General features: G+C 45.2%; 1 protein-coding gene across 5 annotated transcripts in view; it reads left to right on the top strand.

The window, feature by feature from the left end:
* Positions 1–21,623, top strand: part of GRK3 (G protein-coupled receptor kinase 3) — a 133,970-nt gene that overhangs the window by 42,862 nt on the left and 69,485 nt on the right. For 4 of the 5 annotated variants that reach the window (XM_089322920.1, XM_089322919.1, XM_051835475.3 and 1 more), the window contains exon 3: positions 17,820–17,893. The exons of the other annotated variant lie outside the window; for it this stretch is intronic. In XM_089322920.1, coding sequence (XP_089179046.1) covers positions 17,820–17,893 — 74 coding nt within the window. The remainder of the gene's footprint in view (positions 1–17,819; positions 17,894–21,623) is intronic. 5 annotated transcript variants of the gene reach the window in all.

The raw sequence follows: 21,623 nt of genomic DNA on the forward strand, positions 1-21,623 counted from the left end.
TTGTGGGCCTCAGTGGGGTGGGCCAGTGGATGAAGGATTTCTCTCTCTCTCTTTGTAACTCTGACTTTCAAATCAATCAATCTTAAGGATGTAAAGTTTGGTGCAAAAAATTTTTCAAAGTCTGTGCCTCGTGTTTCAGAGTGAACACGTTCTAGGAATGTTATTCATTTACTATTTATTCAAGAGGCAGAGAGGCACGCAGAGAAAGAACTCGCGTCCTCTGGCTCACTTTGCAGATGCCCATAATGGCTGGCGTTGGGCCAGGGCCAGGGCCAGGGCCAGGGCCAGCAGCCAGGAGCTCAAATCTAGGTCTCCCACCTGGGCGGGAGGAGCTCAGTGTCTGGAGCCATCACCGCTGCCTCCCGGCGTCTGCATCGGTGAGAGGTGGAACCAGGAACTGGAGCTGGCCGCAGAAGCCGGCACGCTGAGATGGGGTGTGGGTGTTCTAGCAGGCTCCTTCTCTGCTAGGCCAGATGCCCACCTCTCGGTGACTTGTTGAAGACTCCCTCCTGTGAGTGAAATTCGTCAGACTGTAGCCTGTTGCGTCTGGTTTCACGCTTGTCACGAGGGTTGTGTCGGTAGACATGTCCCACGTGCAGGGGCGTCACAGATGGCCTGTCCCTCCCCAACATCCAGTTGTGGATGTTGGATATGGAAGCCCTGGTGGTGTCTGGGCTCGGCTTTCTCTGCGATGACAAGGACGCAGGGTTGTGTTCTTCCCATCAGGTGAATACTTAGCAGTGGTGTCCTTGGGCAGAATGGCAAATACGCGTCTAACTTTACAGAAAGTGCTTTCCCAAAGAGGCTGTGCCAGCTGCGTCTCGGCCAGTCCTCACCAACGCCCGTTCTCTTTTTCTTTCCTCGTAAATATATAGTGGTTTCTCATTGTGGTTTTAATCCATTTTCCTAATGGCCAGGGAGTCTGAACATCTTTTCATGTGCTTATTTGACATTTTTATATCTCCTTTGGTGAGAGTGTTCAAAAAAATTTTAGAGCAGATTTTTGGTATTGTTATTAAGTTTTGAGCATTCTTCATATATGTTGGATACTAGTCATTTATCAGGTATAGATTTCTCAAACGTTTATTCAAAATATGTGGCTTGTCTTGATTTTCTTTAAGTCTGAAGTTCAGTTTGTCAATTTTTTTTTCCTTTTACAGGTCATGTTGGGTCCTAACGATCTTTGCTTAATCTAAGTTTTCACAGATTTTCATGTATACTTTTTTCTCTATAAATTTTGTAATTTGGATATTTACACTTAGGTTTGCGATCCATTTCAAGTTAACTTTAATTTGGTTAGTAATGTTGCATATTTTTGTATACAGGTGGTCAACTATGCCAGCATCATCTGTTGAAAAGACTTTCTTCTCTCTGGATTGCCCTTGAACTTTGGTCAAAACCTTCTGGTCGTGTGTGTGTGCGTCTACTTCTGAACTCCATTATGTCCCATTGATCTGTGTGTCTGTCCTCTTCTTCAAAGGAACACTGCCTGGATTACTCCAGCTTTCTATCTTGGTTCTTCTTGTTCTTTTATCATATACATTTTAGACTCAGTTTATTGGCTTTTTGTTATGCAAAAAAATGCCAACTGGATTTTTGACTGGGAGCATGTTAAGTCTATAGAGTTGATTTGGAGAGAATTGACCTCATAACATCGAGTCTTCCAATCCAGGAACGTGGTCGTTTTCTTTGCTTATTTGATTCCTTGATTTTGTTCATCATTAGTTTGAAATTTTCAGCATACAAATCATGCATATATCTGGTTAGATTCATTCCCTATGTATTTTTTTTTGGTGTTACAAATTTTCCATCTTTCACATTTAAATTTATCATTTTTCATTGCTAGTATATAGAAAAACTTTACCAGTTTTGGGTGTGTGCATGAAACATATGAATAGATCTGTTTAACCTATTGATTTCTCAAACAAATTGTAATATATTATCATACATAATATATATTGTACCATATTAGTTTATCATCTGTTATCTCAGCAAAAAAAGATTGAGTCTAATATTTTAAGACAATAATTAAGGTAGTTCATCTTCATGTGTTTTTTTTAATGCTTTTGGAGCAACTTTTGAAACTTTGTAAGAAAATGCATTAAAAATAAGTTGGTTACTAGGGTTTTTGTTACTCCATACAACATAGTTATGCAAACATTGCCCATCTGCTCTTTATATAATTTAATTTTTATTCTGGTACCGTCATGTCACTGACTTCCTGTCTGGATGCTTGTCCCTAGGATTTTTCTGTTTGTTTGTTTAAAGATTTGTTGTGTTTATTTAAACAGTAACAAGGGGGAGTGGGGGGAGAAATCGCCTGTCTCCTGGTTTATTCCCCCAGTGACTAAAATGGCCAGGGCTGGGCCAGATCAAAGTCAGGAGCCTGGAACGCCACCTGGGGTCTCCAATGTGGGTGGCAGGGGTCCAAGCACTCGGGCCATCTTCCACTGCTTTCCCAGGTGAATAGCAGGAAGCTGGGTAGGAAGTGGAGCAGCCAAGACTCAAACTGGTGTTCTGGTATGGGATGGCAACGTTGCAGGTGGTGGCTTACCCTGCTGCCCACAATGCCGGTCCCGGTGCCCGGCTGTTAAAGTCCTCCACCACACAGCTTGCTTCTGTCCATTTCATCGTCTTCTCCTTGACCTCATGATTATTAGTTTGTTTTTTAACCATCATTCCATAACTTAATACTTTTTTTAATGATCCATTTTATTTATTTGAAAGGCAGAGTAACAGAGGCAGAGAGAGACAGTTCACTTCCCTAAATGGCCCCAGTGACTGGGGTGGGCTCCACCAAAACCAGGAGCTCCCCCCAGGTCTCCCATGTGGGCGGCAGGTGCCACGCTCTTGGGCCTCTTCCCCTGCTTCCCGGGCTCTCTGCTGCACCACAGTGCTGGCCTCTGTAATGTGATTATTTTTACTCAGATTTTGTTTAGAGAAGTTGAAGTTTGTTGAAATTCTGGAGATGAACCCAAGTCTTTTTTTTTTATGGGAAAAAAAAAGTTATGAATGTACTGGTTTTAGAAAAACCCAGCGCTGCTTTTGTTGATTTGTTTGTGTGGAGAGTGAAGGTGCCAGGTCTGAAGCGTGGGCTGCCTATCCTGGCTGAGGCGCTTCTGGTACCAGGGCCTTCTAAACATTGCCTGGAAAATGCAATTGAAAAGTAAGTTTATTTTGGTGTGAAACAAACAAAGGAAACCGGTGTGAGGCTTATTAATGATGTGCATTTTCCTTGATTCTTTTGGAGACTCCTCTTGTGGTTGGTGGGGCTGTCTCAGGCGATGGATTGTGATCTTGGATGACAATGGGCCGGCCGGCAGGTTGTTTTGCGGTAATTGGAGGGATTGAAGATGATTTCTGATAAGATGGGAGTTGGTATGCTGTCTTGGTGTAGTGTTTTCTAGAAATTAGGGAAATGCTGTGAACATAAATGACCATCTGTAAATCGGTAGGAAAAATATTTTAGGGGCTGGCACTGTGGCATAGCGGGTAAAGCCGCCACCTGCAGTGCTAGCATCCCAGCTGTTCCACTTCCGATCCAGCTCTCTGCTGTGGCCTGGGAAAGCAGTAGAAGATGGCAGAAGTCCTTGGGCCCCTGCACCTGTGTGGGAGACCTGGAAGAAGCTCCAGGCTCCTGGCTTCGGATCGGCACAGCTCCAGCTGTTGTGGCCAATTGGGGAGTGAACAAATGGATGAAAGACCTCTTTCTCTCTCTCTCTACCTCTCCTTCTCTCTCTGTGTAACTCTGACTTTAAAATAAATAAATAAATAAATATTTTAAAAAATAAAGGTAACTTTAATTTACTACATGAAACTACCCACCCCACCCAATTAAATTTCATTATTAGTGGCTGTTAAAAGCGCTTCTGTAGTTGAATTATATGAGTCTTTCCATTATATTGTTTGTTCAAGAATTTAAAGTGATGTGAGTTTTTTTTCTCTGCAGTGTAAAACTGTTGTTTTTAAGTGGGTAGAAAAATTAATTAATTGTCAAAGGAATAATTATTTAAAAAGCCAGGTTGACAGAAATCATTTCTGTTAGTCACATGAAGTTTATTTTTAAATGTATTTATTTATTTGAAAGAGTTACAGAGAGGCAGAGGCAGAGAGACAGAGAGAGAGAGGAGAGGGAGGTCTTCCATCCGCTGGTTCACTCACCAAATGGCCGGTGCTGTGCTGATCCAAAGCCAGGAGCCAGGAGCTTCTTCCAGGTCTCTTACGCGGTGCAGGGGCCCAAGGACTTGGGCCATCTTCCGCTGCTTTCCCAGGACATAGCAGAGAGCTGGATCAGAAGTGGAGCAACTGGGACTCGAACCAGCACCCATATGGGATGTCGGCACTGCAGGCAGCAGCTTTACCTGCTATGTCACAGCACTGGCCCCAAATGAAGTTTTTACTTAAAAGTCAAATTTTAGTTTTTTTCCACTAGCATCATTAAATAGCTTTTTCCAATACTTAGGTAGAATTTTAGACTTAAATTACTGTTAATCTTTTAACATGATTTTTTATTTTGAAATATGTTTAAATATTATATTTTGATGCAGTTTCAAGCTTATAGAAGGTATTGGGAACAACACCATAAGGAATGGCATGTACATCTTCATAGCTTTACCACTTCTGTGTGTTTTGCCTCATTTGCTTTATCCTCTTTCATTGTCATTTTTTTCCTCAATAGCTGTGAGTGATTAGAGGACATCATACCTCTTGACCGTCTATTCCATCTGTATTTTTTTTTCAGATTTATTTATTTTATTTGAAAGAGTCAGAGAGAGGGAAAGACAGAGAGGTCTTCCATCCATTGGTTCATTTACCAAATAGTGGGAACAGCTGGGGCTGGGCCGGACCAAAGCCAGGAGCCAGGAACTCCATCTGGGTCGGCCACGTGGGTGGTAGGGGCACAAGCGCTTGTGCTCTCTTTTGCTGCTTTTCTCAGGCTGTTAGGGACCTGGATGGAAATGAAGTAGCTGGGACTTGAACCTGCGCCCATATGGGATGCTGGAGTCCCAGCCAGTGGCACTGCCTGCTACACCACAACACCAGCCCCCACAATCAGGAAATGTAGCAATGATGCCATGCTGTTGTCTCAGCCACAGTCCACATGCACATTATTGCAGTCGTCCCTACAGTGTCCTGTCTTTGATACAATTTTTCCTGGTCCAGGATCTGCTGTGACCATGCCTGCATTTGTTTTTTATTTCTTCCTATTTTTGTCCTTTAATCTGGACAAAAGCCTCCGGCGCCTTTAGGTTTCTGGACTTCAGTATTTTTAAACAGTACAGGTCCGTTATATTATAAAATGTCCCTTTAGTTTGGTTCGATGTTTCACAATAGTTTGAGAGTACACATCTCTGTCGGGCAGACCACAGATGAGATGTGTTTTTCCCAACATGTCAGCATGTTTTGTCCCAGCATGTGTGGTTCAGTTTGTTCATTTGCTTCGGGTGGGTGTTTGCTAGGTCTCTGCACTGTGATGAGTAGCTCACTTGTGGGAGTTACTTTTGAGCCTACATAAATACTCTGCTCTTCAAGCGTCAGAACCCACTGGCTTTAACACCGATTGATTTCTAGCTCCATCATTGCTTCTCTGATTTTCGGTTGGCATCTGTAAGAAAGAGCTTTCCCTTCTCCCTATTGATTTGCCCATTTGTATCATTAAGGACTCATGGATCCTTAATTTAGCTATTGAGTTATAATCTATAGCTGTCATGATTTATTTGGTGCTCAGATTGTTGCGGTTTTGGCTAGTGGGTGCCCCTTCCTCTGGGTTCCTGTGTCCTGGTGGTACGTTCCCATCACCTGTTGAGCACTTTCTATCTTGATAAAATGTTTAAAGATTCTGTTGTGATTGTAACTGATTCGATCAGATACCCTTTCTCCAAGAAGCACTATTTTAATAGAGAGTGTTGCTTGGAAACCAAAATTTGGGCACTGGAGTTCTCATTGCTGTTGGTGTGCCCTTGCTTATTAGTGAACAGGGAGAGCAGTGGTGTCTGTCTATCCATCTGTCCATTTGTCCGTGTAGACCCACCTACCTGTCTATCAGGATGAGTTCAAATAGGTGCTTCCATTCTGATTCGTTGCTACAGTGTGCATTCTGGTGTTTTTTTTGCCCCGATGTTTTAACTGTCTTCTCCATGAAGGCGCCCATTATTCTCAATGCATTTAATCATTTGTGTAATCCTAGGTATAGTTTAAGTAGTTTCAGACCTGCTAATTCCCAGTAGCGTGAATCGCAGATGTACCGGCTAGAGTTGCTGCACCTTTCCCATTCTCTGTAAAGGTACGTGTACTCGCAGCGCCAGGTGCAGTTTGATTTTGACAAATGCATTGGCCCATATGACCTCCACCTGCAGGGAGAGTCAGAGAATTCCCAGCCCACCAAGGTCCCTCACACCTTTTGCCCAATTCATGCCCCCAAAGCAAGCGCTTTTCTAATTTTTTTTTTTAAACTGTAGACCAGTTTCGCCAGTCCTAGAATTTCATGCATCTAGAGTTGTCTCTGAGCCCAAAGCACCACCCTTTCTTCTCAGCGACGGATGAGCCCACATTCCTGCCAACTTCTGTTGTTGTCCGTCTTTAATTAGCCATCCTAGTGGTTGGGAAGTGTTATCTCCAAGTGGTGTAATTTATAAATTTTCATTTGTGTGAAGGCCAAGGATACTGGGTCTTTTCCATGTGCTTCTGGACTGTAAATTTCTTTATGAAGTGTTCTGACTTGGTGAAGTAGTCACATTTTTTTTTTTTTTTTGCTCCTTCTGATTGGGTTGCTTTTCTTTTCTTTCTTTTTCATTTTTTTTAAATACATTAATTTGAAAGGCAGAGTGGCAGAGGCAGAAACAGAGTGAGAAAGAGATCTTTCACATGCTGATTCACTCCCCAGATGCCCAGACCAGAATTCCCTTGGTCCTCCAGGTCTTGAACCATCTTCTGCCTCCCAGGAGCATTAGCAGGAAGCTGGATCAGAAGCCCAGTAGCCAGGAGTTGAACCAGGCATTTTGGTATGGGATGTAGGTGTCCCAAGCAGTGGCTTAACCTGCTGTGCCACAGTGTGTGTGTGTGTGTGTGTGTGTGTATGTGTGTGTGTGTGTTTGACTTTAAAATTGAGAGCTTTTTCATTTGTTTTTTTTTTTTTTCTTTGAATATGTCTATAGAAGGCCTTTTTCTGCAGGTTTTGTGATATTTTATCCTAATTTGTTTTCCTAGCAGTGCCCTTTGATGGGCAGAACCTGATTTCTGATACAGTGTAATACATCATCTCCTTCTGTACCCTGCCTAGAAATCTTGTGCATAAATTTTTCTGTGAAGATATTCTGTGTGTATTCCAGAAATGTTATGTTAGCCTTTACATTTGGTTCTATGCGTCTTGCTGAAGTTAACCCTTTATAAGCTATGAAGTAACAGCTCCTTTCACTTCTCTGCCCTGCCCCGCCCCCTCGTGGGTATCGGCTTTTCCAGCACCATTTGTCGAAAAGACTTAAAGTGACCACATAAATGTGGGCGTATTTCTGAACTCTGTTCCATTGATGTACTTTATGCCAATACCACACTGTACTGATGAACGGGTCTTGAAACTAGATAGCATACGTCTCTGAATTTTGTTCTTTTTCAGCGTGATTTGGATATTCTAGGTTTTTTTTTTTTTTTTTTTTTTTGCATTTCCTTGCAAGTTTTTTAATCTGTTTTGATTCAGTTTCTCTAAAGCAGCATCCACAGTTCATGATTGGAACTGATGAATCCACGGCTCAGGGTAGGAGGAATTCGACATCTGAGCAATGCTGTCTTCTGATGCTTGAACCAAGTGTACATCTCCATTTATTTCCTTCTTTAATTTCTCTCAGTAATATTTTATGGTTTGTAGCATAATGGCCTTGTGTATTTCTTATTTATTCCTTAGTATTAATTGTTCTTTGATGTTATTGCAAATGGCTTTGTTTTGAAAATTCTGTTTGTCAATTGCATGCTGTGGATCAGGGTGTCACTGATTCTTATATAATAACCTTGTACCTTGTGTCCTTCCTGAAATCACTTATACTGTTGATATGGATTTTTATTTTATTTTTAAACATATGTAACTTATAGGTAAAAATTTTACATACGAGGTCTACATACATGTATATGTTATGCAGTGTTTATATCAGGATAAACATATCTATCTCCTGAAACATGTATCATCTTTTTAAAGTAAAAACTTTGAAAATCTGCCTAGCCTTTCTTTTTAAAAATATATGCAGTACATTACTGTTATCTATGGCTCCCCTCCCACACCATGGAACGCCAGAACTTCCATCTCCTGTAACAAGGAACCCATTAATCAACCTTTGCTCCGGCTTCCCTCTTCCCAACTCCCTGCAGCCTCTGGTAACCACTCCTGTGTTCTCAGCTTGTCTAAGATCAACTTTGTAAGGCTCAGCATTTGAGTGAGATCATGTGGTGCTTATCTTTCTGGCCCTGGCTTATTTTAGCTTCAAACATAATGACTCCATTTCCTACTGTGTTGTCACACATGGTGAGATTGTATCCTTCTTATGGGTGACTTGGTATTCCACTGTGTGTGTGTGTGACATAGTTGGTTTTTTTTTTTTTTTTTTTTTTTTTTTTTTTTTTGACAGATAGAGTTAGTGAGAGAGAGAGACAGAGAGAAAGGTCTTCCTTCTGTTGGTTCACCCTCCAAATGACCGCCATGGCCAGAGTTATGCTGATCTGAAGACAGGAGCCAGGTGCTTCCTCCTGGTCTGCCATGTGGGTGCAGGGGCCCAAGCACTTGGGCCATCCTCCACTGCTCTCCCTGGCCACAGCAGAGAGCTGGACTGGAAGAGGAGCAACTGGGACTAGAACCCGGTGCCCATATGGGATGCCTTCACCCCAGGCAGAGGAATAACCAAGTGAGCCATGGCGCCTTCTGAGACATAGTTTTTATCCACTCACCACTGATGGACTCTCCAGTTTCCATCGTGGTCATTGTGAACTGTGTTACAATAACCAAGGGAGTGCTGTTATCTCTTGGACAGACTGATGGCGTCCCCTCTGGGTAGACACCCAGTGGTGGCGTTGCTGTGTGAGATCCATTTTTAATTTTCTGAAGAACCTCCATCCTGTTTTCCACAATCGCTGTGCCTCATTGGCACCCCAGGAACAGTATGCAAGGGTTCTTCCCCCTTGGCAGCACAGCCCTTGGCATCTCTGTCTTTCTGGGAATAGCCATTCCCACTTGGGTGCGGTCATATCTCATTGTGATTTTGAATTGCATTTTCCTGATGATCAGTGATGTTGAACAAGCATTTCTTCATCTACCTTATACCCATTTGTATGTCTTCCTTTGAAAAATGTTTATTTAACTCTATTGCCTATTTTAAAATTGTATTTTTTTTTGCTATTGAATTGAATTTCTTTTAATTCTGGTTATTATCACTTTGTATTGATTTTTCTCTTTGCTGTGCACAAACTTTAATTTCATGGAGTCCCATTTCTCTTCACTTTTGTTTCCTGTGCTTTTGGGAACTCACCCAAAAAATCCTTTACCGTTTAACTGTCATGAAGAATTTCTCCTATGTGTTCTCCTAGAAGTTTCATGGTTTCAGGTCTTATATTAGGGGATTAATTCATTTATAGTTGATTGTTGTGTACGGTGAGAGATAGGGAAATAGTTTCTTTACTAAACATGTGCATGTTCAATTTCCCCACCACTTAGTGAAGAGTGGTATTTTCTCTTAACACAGTTGTGAAAGATGTATCAGCTGTAAATCTGTGCATTTACTACTAGGCTCTATTCTGTTCCATTGTTTTATGAGGCTGCATGCACAAACCACTTCATTGTTTAATGCCTCTAGCTTGCTCTGGTCTTTTTGCCCAAGATTGCTTTAGCTATTTAGAATTTTTTTTTTTGTGGTTCTATCAAATTGTAGCATTGCTTTAGTTCTTTTTTTCTTTTAAAGATTTATTTATTTATTTGAAAGAGTTACACAGAGAGAGGATAGGCAGAGAGAGAGAGAGAGAGGTCTTCCATCCACTTGTTCACTCCCAATTGGCCACAACGGCTGGAGCTGCACCAATCCTAAGCCAGGAGCCAAGAGCTTCTTCTGGGTCTCCTGTGCGGGTGCAGGGGCCCAAGGACTTGGGCCATCCTCTACTGCTTTCCCAGGCCAGAGCAGAGAGCTAGATTGGAAGAGGAGCAGCCAGGACTAGAATTGGCGCCCACATGGGACACCAGCGCTTTAGGCCAGGGTGTTAACCCGCTGCGTCACAGTGCTGACCCCAAGCATTGCTTTAGTTCTGTGAAGAATGTTATTGGTAGGGGTCGGTGCTGTGGTGCAGCAGGTAAAGCTGCTGTCTGCAGTGCCGGCATCTCATGTGGGTGCCTCTTCAAGTCCTGGCTGCTCCACTTCTGATCCAGCTCCCTGCTAATGTGCCTGGAGAAAGCAACAGAAGATGGTCCAAGTCCTTGGGCCCCTGCATCCACCTGGGAGACCTGGGAGAAGCTCCTGGCTTTGGATCAGCCCAGCTCAGGTCGTGTGGCCATTTGGGGAGTGAACCAGAAGATGGAAGATATCTTTCTCTCTGCCTTTGCCTCTCTGTAAATGCCTTTCAAATAAATAAATAAATCCTTAAAAAAAAAAAAAAAAAAAAAAGAATGTCATTGGTATTTTGATGGAGATTGCATTGAATCTGTAGACCTGTTTGGGTACTGTTGATTCTTCCAATCCATGAATGTGGAATGTCTTTCCACTTCTTTGGGCCTTCTTCAGTTTCTTTCATAGATGTCTGATAGTTGTCACTGCAGAGAGCTTGCACCTCTCTGGTTAATTTATTCCCAGTTATTTTATTTGGTAGCCATTAGACGTGAGATTGCCTTGCTGATTCCAGTGTCAGGTAATTCATTGTTGGTGTATTGCAACGCTAATGAATTTTGTATGTTGATTTTTTTTTTCACCCTGCAACTCTACTGAATTCTTGTATTAGTTCTAATAGGTTTCAAGTGAAGACTTTTAAATTTTCTGTATGTAACACCATGCCATCTGCAAACAGTGACAGTATAACTTCATCTTTTCCAATTTGGATGCCTTTTATTTCTTTTGTCTAATTGCTCTGCCTAGGACTTGCTGTGCCATGTTGAATAAAAAAGATGAACGTGGGCATCTTCGTCTTGTTCCAGATCTTAGGGAGAAAGCTTTCAGCTTGGCCACATTCTATATGTTGTTAGATGTTAACTTGTTATGCACAGACTTTATTGTGTTTAGGTATGTTCCTTCTATACCTAATTTGTTCAGAGTTTTTAATGCTGAAGGATGTTGAATTTTATCGGATGGTTCGTCTGCATCTGTTAGATTGATCATACAGTTTTTGTGCTTCACTCTGTCCACGTGTTGAGTCCATGTGGTGATCTGTGTATATTGAACCATCCTTGCATCCCCAGGGTGAGTTTCACTTGATCTCTTGATGATGAATCTTTTTAAATTTGCAGTTGGATTTTGGTTCACTGGTATTTTGTTTAGGATTTTTATATTTATGTTCATCATGGATGTTAGACTGTAGCTTTCTTTGTGTGTGTGTGTGTGTGTGTGTGGTGTGTGTCTTCACTTGGTTTTGGTACAAGGATTGAATTGCTTGCTTCCTAGAATGAGTTTGGAAGAATTCTCTCCTCTTCTAATTTTCGGAATAATTTAACGAAAACTGGTGTTAGTTCTCCTTTCAGTGTTTGGTAGAATTTATCAGTGAAGTCATGTGGTTCTGGGCTTCTCTTTTAAAGGAGACTTTGTTACTGAGTCAGTCTTGTACTTGTCACCAATCTGTTCAGGTCGTCTTCCTTCAAGATGTCTTCAGTCTTGGTGACGGTGCATTGCATGGTGCTGAGTAAGGCAGTGATATGATTTTAGCTTTGTAAGATTGGTTCAGACTCATCTTGTGACCTGCCACATAGTCCATTCTGGAGAATGTCCCATATGCTATTGAAGAGAATGCCTATGAGGGGCCTTCAGAAAGTTCACTGAGAACAAAGTGTAGATTTTCACAGACTGTTGAGAGAATGTTTTGCAGACGCCTCCTAGGTTCAGTTGACCTGAGGTCAACTCCACGGTTTCTTTGTTGGTTTTCTGTCTGGCTGGTCTTCCTGTTTTTGTTTTGTTTTCATTTAAGATTTATTTGTTTATTTGAAAGGCAGAGTTAGAGAAGGAGAGACAGAGATCTTCCATCCCTGTTTCACTTGGCTGTAAGTAGCCGGGGCCAGGCTAAAGCCAGGAGCCTAATGCTTCTTCTAGGTCTCCGACATAGGTGGCAGTGGCCAAGGGACTTGGGCCAGTCTCTGACGCTTTCCCAGATGCATTAGCAGGGAGCTGGATTGGAAGTGGAGCAGCTAGTGCTGCAACTGATACCCATATGGGATGCTGGTGCTGTGGATGGGGGTTAACTCGCTATGCCATAGCACTGGCCCATGGTGAAAGCAAGGTGTTAAAATACCCCACTGTTATAGTATTGGAGTCTATTTTCTCCCTTTAGGTCTATTAACATTTGAGTGCTCTGATGCTGGGTGCATGTGCCAGCCTGCAGCACAAAGAATGGGGTTTCCTGAAACAGAGAGTGGGAATGCAGGGACAAGGACGCAAAGAATGGAGCCAAGACAAGTCCTGATCAAGGCTCCTTTATTCAACAAATCCAGTAGTATTTAAACATGACCAGTTGTTTACAAGAAGGAGCACAAAAGATTTACATATCAAAAAGGCTTTTAAGGTTACAAAGAGTTCCTGATAAGGTTCTTAATTATTGATTACAAGGGTACAATAAAACACTTAGGTGATAAATGCAGGTTTCAGGTGTGACTGATTATCTATATCATCTCTTGTGAGAGGTTTAGCAGTGAGATAGGTTCTTCCTGCCTCTTCCCAGAATCTAATTGTCTGTGCCAGGAAGTCTCCATCCATGTTTAAGTGTAAACAAAGGGAGCGACTACCTGTGGCTGCCCACAGGTGCATGTATATATTTATAATTGTTACTTCCTGAATTAACCCTTTACAGTGACCTTCCTTGTTTCTCGCTGCTGCTTTAGGTTTTCAGTGTCCTTTATGCATTGCAAGCATGGGTTACCGTTACTTTCATCTGGGTTGTGTTTGCATGACGCATCTTATTCCATCTCTTCTCTTCCAGCCTGTGTGTTTCTTTCTAGGTGAAGTGAGTTTCTATCAGCAGCATGGAATTAGGTCTTTTTACTCCATCAAACCATTGTAGGTCTTTTAGTCGGAGCATTTATTCCATCTACATTTAGGGTAACTATTGACAGATAAAGTCTTACTACCTGGTGGTTACTTTGTACTTTGTAGGTCAGGTTCACTATAAGGTCTTACTACCTGGTGGTTACTTTGTACGTCAGGTTCGCTTTGTGGATACGCAGGTTGTCTGTGAGTAGAAGCTGTTTTAGCCGCTTTTCCTTTTCTCGCCTCATGGCTCTGGTGAAGACTTCCACTGTAGTACTGAACAGAATGAGCACATTTCTAATTCCGGCCTTTCCTATTCTGACGTGAGTTATTTTTTGCTCATCTCGCTGCTTAGGGATGTCCTTTGGCCATTCCACCAGAAGTAAATCTTTCTCCCTTTATGCTCCATCTCAGCACCAGAATCACCACCTTTATTTCATTTATCAGAAATTATATTTGTTTGCTCCTTTGGTGTCTGTCTCTTTGCTAGTTGTAAACCTCTCATGGGAGAAATCTGCCTGTCTTCACCATTTCATCCAGTATGTGCAATGTAGTGGCTCTTAGTAAACGCTCAGATGTTTCGTAGAATCAGGCAAAAATATAGAGTTTTAGCAGTTTTGCAATCTATTATCCATCACACTTTTAATCAAATTGTTCAGGAGGTTAAATTTCAAAATTTTTCATAGAAACCACCCATGTCTGATATTTTCAAATCTCTCTCTATTTTTAAAGATTTATTTATTTATTTGAAAAGCAGAGCTACAGAGAGGCAGAGACGGGTCTTCCATCTGCTGGTTCACTCCCCAGATGGCCGCAATGGCAGGAGCTGAGCTGATCTGAAACCAGGAGCCAGGAGCTTCTTTCGGGTCTCCCACATGGGTGCAGGGGCCCAAGGACTTGGACCGTCTTCTCCTGCTTTCCCAGGACTTAGCAGAGAGCTGGATCAGAAGTGGAGCAGCTGGGTCTCGAACTGGCACCCATATGGGATGCTGGCACTGCAGGTGGTGGCTTTACCCGCTATACCACAGTGCCAGCCCTCCATTTTCAAATCTCTTGACTCATTGATATTTTATCAGAAGCGTTACAAGTCTGTCTTCTACTTTTTTTGCAAAATGAGTGTTGTATGCACTAAAAAGTTAATCAGTATGCAGGAAGGGTGCAGCAGTTCAGATAGTGAAACAAGGCAAACACACTCCACAGTTATCTGGTGAGCAGGTGTTGGGTCAGCCCCTTTGGTTCTTTAAGATCTGGAGAAATCACAGTGATGAGAGGAGCCTATCAGGCAAACCATTTCCTTATTTCTGTCCTTTAGTTTTTGGCTTTCTTCTGAATGATGCTTCATTTGCTTTTTATGTAATTGAAGACTGGTGGAGGTGAACTGCTTTTAGCACGGAACACAGTGATGTAGGGTTTATCCAAAAGGTAAAACATCTTTCTTCTGATTGCTGCATTTCAGCAGCTGCTACAGAGTCAATCTTCACTTTTGTCTTGGCCCCGGGGGAAGACCCTGTTCTGCTTTTCCCATTCCATGGTTAAAAACAACAACAACAAAGCAAAAAACAACCCCTTGGCCTATTCTACAGATTGAAACTTACATGAACAAAGGAGGTAAAAGCATTCTAGGTTGGAAGTTCAGTTGTCTACGTCTGTCCTCCCTCACCACTCTCTCTCCCCCTCACCCCCTCCCCTCTCCCTCCCTCCCCACTTCCCAGCTGTTCTTGTTGCTACCAGGGTGGCAGAAGAGAATCCTTCTGTGTCCTGCCATTTGCAGCTTGATGGAGTAGACAGGAAAGAAGTGGACATCTGCATATGATAATTTGCGGGTGTGTGTGTGTGTGTGTGTGTGAGAGAGAGAGAGAGAGAGAGGAGCCTGGATGCCCAGGACTGGGAGTGAATAGGGTATGTGTGTGTGTGTGTGTGTGTGTGAGAGAGAGAGAGAGAGAGAGAGAGGAGCCTGAGTGCCCAGGACTGGGAGTGAATAGGGTGTGTGTGTGTGTGTGTGTGTGTGTGTGAGAGAGAGAGAGAGAGAGAGAGAGAGAGAGAGGAGCCTGGATGCCCAGGACTGGAAGTGAATGGGGCTCCTGGAAGGCTTTGAGGAGGTGCTTGACTGAGCACTCAGAATCCAGCAGGTCCAGGAAGCAGGAGAGCGAGCGCGGTGACGGAGAGGCCTGACTCCTGGAGTCTGGCCTTGGTGAAGTGAGCTCAGGAACACTGCTGGGGGCCCAGGGAGGGGCTGTGGCGCAGAGAGAGGTTCAGCCACTTCCAGGAGCAGTCAAGGTCGTGAAACCGCAAACGCGGTGCTACATCATTTTCTCGTCTAGATGCTTCACGAACATCAAATACCGGAGTCCAGTTCCTCACTTTGGTTTCTCTTCCAAAAATAGAAAAAGAAATACAAGAAGCAAAACCAGGCTGATTGAAAAAAGGTGAAGCGGCGTGCAGTCCCAGCGGGGGTTTCTGCGGTTCTCTCCTGGTGGTGGTTGGACAGTGGACGGCGTTCAGAGAAGGTCACAGGAGGGGCTTGAACTAGTCTGCCGCCTGACTCGGCCTCGCGGCCTTTGTTGTTTTTAATGAAACCTTCCACCCTATAAGAACAAAATACAGATTGTTTTTCAAGTGTCATGGAGACTTCACCTAGATTGACAGCATTTGGAGCCAGAATCGAGTTACAGTACACTTAAGAGCTTTGAATCAGCCGGCGCTGCGGCTCACTAGGCTAATCCTCCACCTGCGGCGCCGGCACACCAGGTTCTAGTCCCGGTCGGGGCCCCGGATTCTGTACTGGTTGCTCCTCTTCCAGTCCAGCTCTCTGCTGTGGCCCGGGAGTGCAGTGGAGGATGGCCCAAGTGCTTGGACCCTGCATCTGCATGGGAGACCAGAGGAAGCACCTGGCTCCTGGCTTTGGATCGGTGCAGCGCTGGCCATTGTGGCCACTTGGGGGGTGAACCAACAGCAAAAGGAAGATCTTTCTCTCTGTCTCTCTCTCTCACTGTCTAACTTTGCCTGTCAGAAAAAAAAAAAAGAGCTAGCCGGCGCCGTGGCTCAATAGGCTAATCCTCCACCTTGCGGCGCCGGCACACCGGGTTCTAGTCCCGGTCGGGGCACCGGATTCTGTCCCGGTTGCCCCTCTTCCAGGCCAGCTCTCTGCTATGGCCAGGGAGTGCAGTGGAGGATGGCCCAAGTGCTTGGGCCCTGCACCCCATGGGAGACCAGGAAAAGCACCTGGATCCTGGCTCCTGCCATCGGATCAGCACGGTGCGCCGGCTGCAGCGGCGGCCATTGGAGGGTGAACCAACGGCAAAGGAAGACCTTTCTCTCTCTGTCTCTCTCTCACTGTCCACTCTGCCTGTAAAAAAAAAAAAAAAAAAAAAAAGAGCTTTGAACCATCATGAATGGGTTCAGATTTAAACAGATATGTCTCAGGAAACAAAGTAAATAAATCTGAAGCTAATGCTAGACATTTGGAAATTACACACTTCTGAATGATTCACGAATCAAAGCAGTGACGTGATCCCCTTACTTATCATCATCATCATAATACCCGTATGCAAACAGAGCCCGTTCCCTCCTGCTCCCTTCATGCCTTGATGTCCCTGCAGTTTCTTGGTCAGGGCACCTGGGCTGCCTCCGCCCCTGCCCCTGCCCCTGCACAGGCTCCTCCTGGAGGCTGGCCTTGCCTACCTAACCGAGCAGGCTTTATCACCTGCTGGCTGGAATGATCACGCGTTTCCCATCTTCAAAGGTCATGTGCTTGGAACTGTGGAGGGGGAATTTAGAGGAGGACTTTATGGAGCAGCAACAGACACAGTCCAGTTGCACGGTTCGTGTGCTAATGTTACTCGCTTCCTTCTCCCAGTCCCTGGGGAAGGGACTCCCCCCTCCTCCCCATGTCTTTAGAATCTTGGGGAGTCTTTTTTTTTTTTTTTCAGTTCCCTTCTGTGACTTCTGTTTGCACTAACAATCTCTGAATTGCCTTGACTTTGTGGAGTTTTATCATCTCCGTGTGCGTACCCCTAACCACAGCCCAGAGGCAGCTCCTTCTGTTCATGGGCACTGGCTCCTATCAGCCCGCGCCTCCCCTGGGGGTCCGGCTAGGTGTGCTGGATTTCCAGAGCGGGCTGGGAGACATTTAGATCAGATAACTGATTGGAGTGTGGTGAATATTCTGACAGAGGCGTGTGAGCCAACAGGTGTCTGTTGACTTCTTACCGCGTCCCAGGCCTAGAGGAAGGAGCGGGAAGCAGGCTGGGAGCAGGGAACCTGCCCTGGCTGCGTGGTGCGATGTGGCTGGGTGTGAAAGTTCTCCTGTCTTATGGACAGCACAGTCCTGTTTGTGTGGGCGTGGTGTTAGCTGCACAGCGGCTGTGACCAGTGTGTGTGTGTGTGTGTGTGTGTGTCCTCGGGGATGCTAACACCACTCATCGTGCACTTTGAAGCAGTGGGAGGGAGTTGTGAGCAGAGAGCTGGGACATGGCCCTCTGTCACCTGGAGCAGTTTCTCCTAGGGCATAATCCTCCGAAGCCCTTCTTTGCCCTTATTCTAAGATAAGGGAGGAGGAGGTCCGGGCATAATCACCCCATAGGGTAGAAGCTCAATTCATCACCAGCCCTGAAACTTTCTATTCTCTCCCTTTAGGTTTCTTGCTATTTAAAGACTTTTGTTTGAATGAGATTAACGAAGCTGTACCTCAGGTGAAGTTTTATGAAGAGGTAAGAAGCAACTGTTTTATTGATGCTTTTATCTCAAAAGCAGAATGGGATCCTGTCTTTTGCAACATAATGGATGTAACTAGAAACCCTTATGCTTAGTAAAATAAGCCAGTCCACAAAAGACAAGTATCCTGTGTTTTCTCTGCTATGTGGGAATTAATACAGAATACAGAAAAGAAAAAAAAAAGGAATGAAACAGACATCTTCTGGTTTGATCACTGTTTTTAGCTCTTGTCTGTACTCCTGTGGAATTGCAGTCTTTCTACTTTGTGCGTGTTGAATATTATGAGTGATGGTACATTGAGCCTGTGATTATCGGGTAAATTGAAATTGTTTTTGCAAACATTAAGAAATGAAAGGAAGGTAGCAGGGGATCGAGGGAGGGAGAGAAGAAGAGAGGGAAACAGGGCTATCATCTTAGAATTGTTCTTATGAGATACCTGAAATCAGTTTCTCTGTATAAATTTCAAAATGGCATATTTAACCTGTGCTTTGGAAAACACTGACTGGCAACCATTGCACCAATACGGAGGGTCCTGGAGAGCAGCACACACAGGTGGCTCAGCGGGGAGGCCGACAGCACCTGTCCACAGGCAGGCCTGTCTGAAACTCACAGCTGTCAGGGCCTTGCAGCAGGGTGGGCACAAGGAGGAGCGACTGGCCTGCACTTCCAAGCAGGGAGGAGCCTTCAGGTGTGCAGTGCGGAGAGCGAGCCGGCTGGTCTGCTCCCGGCAGACACCTGCTGATTCCAAGGTGTGAGCTGGGGCCCAGCAGCCCAGGCCTGCTACCAGGTTTGGAAGAGAAACTCACAAATGTCCCCAGTCATTGGAGAAACAAACTGTGGAGACTTGGTAGGGCTCTGGGCCCTCAAAAGCTTAGCTGGTTTTCCCCAGAGAATATTTGGTGGAATCTGAGTTGGGAAGGGGGCTGCAGAAGTAGTAGACATTTCTGGAAGCACAGTGAACTCTCCCACCTAGGCTGCAGGAGATACAGGAGTGTACTGGGGACAGGAGTCCAAAAAACAGAGCAGGCAAGAGACGCAGACCGCACAGGGAGTGGCCCGTGGCTGCTGGAGCCGCTGAGGACCTGGGCTGGCTGTCGGTTCCCGGTGCCGTGGGCAGAGGAGGGGTCAGGCTCAGCCGCCAGCGGAAAGTCGCTTCTGGGAGACAGAAATGCGGAGAGCGGTTTCCGGAGCTAAGGTGAGACCAGGTGAGACTGGAGGAGCCCTGGACGTGCTTTCAGTCTCCCTATCAAGGCGCAGGCCAAGGTGCCACGCTCTACTGGGGATGGGAAGGACAGGGAGCAAAGTTGAACCGGAAGAGGGTCAGGTCTTAGGAGCAGGGTCCCAGCAGAGGCACACCCCGCCCAGCCCAGCCCAGCCCAGCGCAATCTTCTCCCCACCTGTCTTCGTTGCAGGTGGAAGAGAACAACATGTAAAGACTTTGTAGTCTTTTTGTATTTTTTTATAAAGTTTTATTTATTTGAAAGAGTTACACAGAGAGAGAAGGAGAGGCAGAGAGAGAGAGAAAGAGAGGGCTTCTACCTGCTGGTTCCCTCCTCAATTGGCCACAATGGTTGGAGCTGGGCCGATCCAAAGCCAAGAGCCAGGAGCTTCTTTTGGGACTCCCACGTGGATGCAGGGGCCCAAGCACTTGGGCCATCTTCTACTGCTTTCCCAGGCCATGGCAGAGAGCTGGATAGGAAGTGGAGCAGCCAGGACTCGAACTCATGCCCACATGAAATGCTGACACTGCAGGTGGTGGCTTTACCTGCTGAGCCACAGCGCCGGCCCCATCTGTAGTGCTAAACATAAGTCAGCCTGCTAAGAGGCAAGGTTGTGGGACTCACCAGGCAATAGAAGCAGACCCACAGGTGAATTGGATGTTTGCAGTTAGCAGCAGTTAGTTAGTATTTAAAGGTAACCACAAGTAATTTGTTTGAGAAGATAGAGGAGGGGCTGGTATTGGGGCAGAGCAGGTTAAGCCATGCCTGCAGCGCCAATGCTGGCATCCCGTGGTGGAGTGCTGATGAACCCTGGATGTTCTGCTCTGATCCAGCTCCCTGCTCATGTGCCTGGGCAGACGGTGGGAGGTGGCTCAAGCACCTGGGCCCTGCCACCCGTGTGGGAGGCCTGTGTGGAGCGCCGGGCTCCAAATGGTCTGGACTCGCCCTGGCTGTTGCAGCCATTTGAGGAATCAATCAGTGGATGGAAGATGGATCTGTCTCTGTCTTTCCTTGTCTCCCTTTTTGTCACTCTGCCTTTCAAGTAAATAGATATATCTTAAAAAGAAGGTAGAGGAAAAGATGGACACCACGGATAGAGGGATAGGTAATGCCTGCATATTTTGACTTCTGAAGGGTCAAGTGGACGCTGCGGAATAGAAAGTGCTTTGAGTTGAGAATTACATGGTCAGGTTCGTAGAGTGGTAGCAACATAATATTAACAAGAAGGCGGCTCAGTAGCTAAAGTCAAGCCGAGACACAGAGAGAGGAATAGAAAAAAGAAATAGACAAGAGCATTGAAGACAGGTTTAAGAGGCCTAACACGCAGAATTGGGGTTCCAGAAAGAGAAAGCATGGGGTGGAAGTGGCATTTAAAGAGAGAATACTAAGGGGTTTACAAAAGAGACGAAAAGCAGATTGCTGGCAGATTCAAAAGGCTCAGCACACCTTGAGCAGAAAGACCACGAAGGAGCCGTAGCTTTGCACTGCAGTCTCAGGCTGTGGGAACTTGTGGCAGAGAAAATCTTAAATTGTATTTATTTGGGAGGCAGGGAGAGAGAGTACTCCCATTCACCAATTCAGCCTCCAAATGACCAGGGTCCTGAAACCGGGAGCTCGGTCCAGGTCTTCCACGTTGAGTGGCAGGAACCTAACGACTTGAGCCATCAAACGCCGCCTCCCCGGGGACTCATTCGCAGGAAGCTGGGGTCAGGAGCAGAGCTGGAATGTGAGCCCAGGCGCGTTGATGTGGGACGTGCATGGGGCATCGTCACTGCTCCATGCTGACTGCTCAGCGAAATGCCAAATCGCAGAGAGAAGAACCTGAAAAGCAGCTGGGTTGGGGGTGGGGAAGACACATGGGCTTTAAATAAGGAGCAACAGTGTGACCAACCGTGATATCTTAAGAGGAATGATAGCAAAGACAGTGCTGAGAAAAAAAAGATATCAAACGAGAATTCTGTGTCCAGCGAAAATTCCCATCGAGCAGGAAGATGAAAACCAGAGATTTATTCAGACAAAAACGGAGGGAATTTGTCAGTAAAGGGAGCTAACGTAGGCAGAAGGGAAAGGACCCCAAGTGGAGATGCCGGAAGGAAGGGAGGACGTGCAGGGTGACTGTGCTGAAGTGTGAGTGAGTGTCGACCGTACCAAGCAGTAGCGCAAGGCTTCTGGGGTTTAAGATGTGTGTGGAGGCTACGTGCACGGGAGTAGCCCAGGAGGCAGGCAGCATCCCCGAAGCTGAGCTGTTCTCAGTCCGGGATTCTCGCGGGGTAGTAAAAGTGGGGATCGGCATTGGATTGTCAGCGGTCAAGGGTGCATATTTTGATATCTCACACCTTTCAAGGAATGCAACGTGCATAGCTAATAAGCTGAATAGAGAAAAGCAGAGTGCTATTTAATAAAGACAAAAGAGGAATAAAAGGGGGCACGAAATAGGTCAAGTTGAAAGTCGAGTAAGGTGGAGCTACAGATCTATTTGTATACACTGAGTGTAAATGGACTGAAA

This window comes from Oryctolagus cuniculus, chromosome 21 (assembly GCF_051225735.1).
Source record: "Oryctolagus cuniculus isolate XC-2025 breed Fujian yellow rabbit chromosome 21, ASM5122573v1, whole genome shotgun sequence".
NCBI classification, from domain to species: domain Eukaryota; kingdom Metazoa; phylum Chordata; class Mammalia; order Lagomorpha; family Leporidae; genus Oryctolagus; species Oryctolagus cuniculus.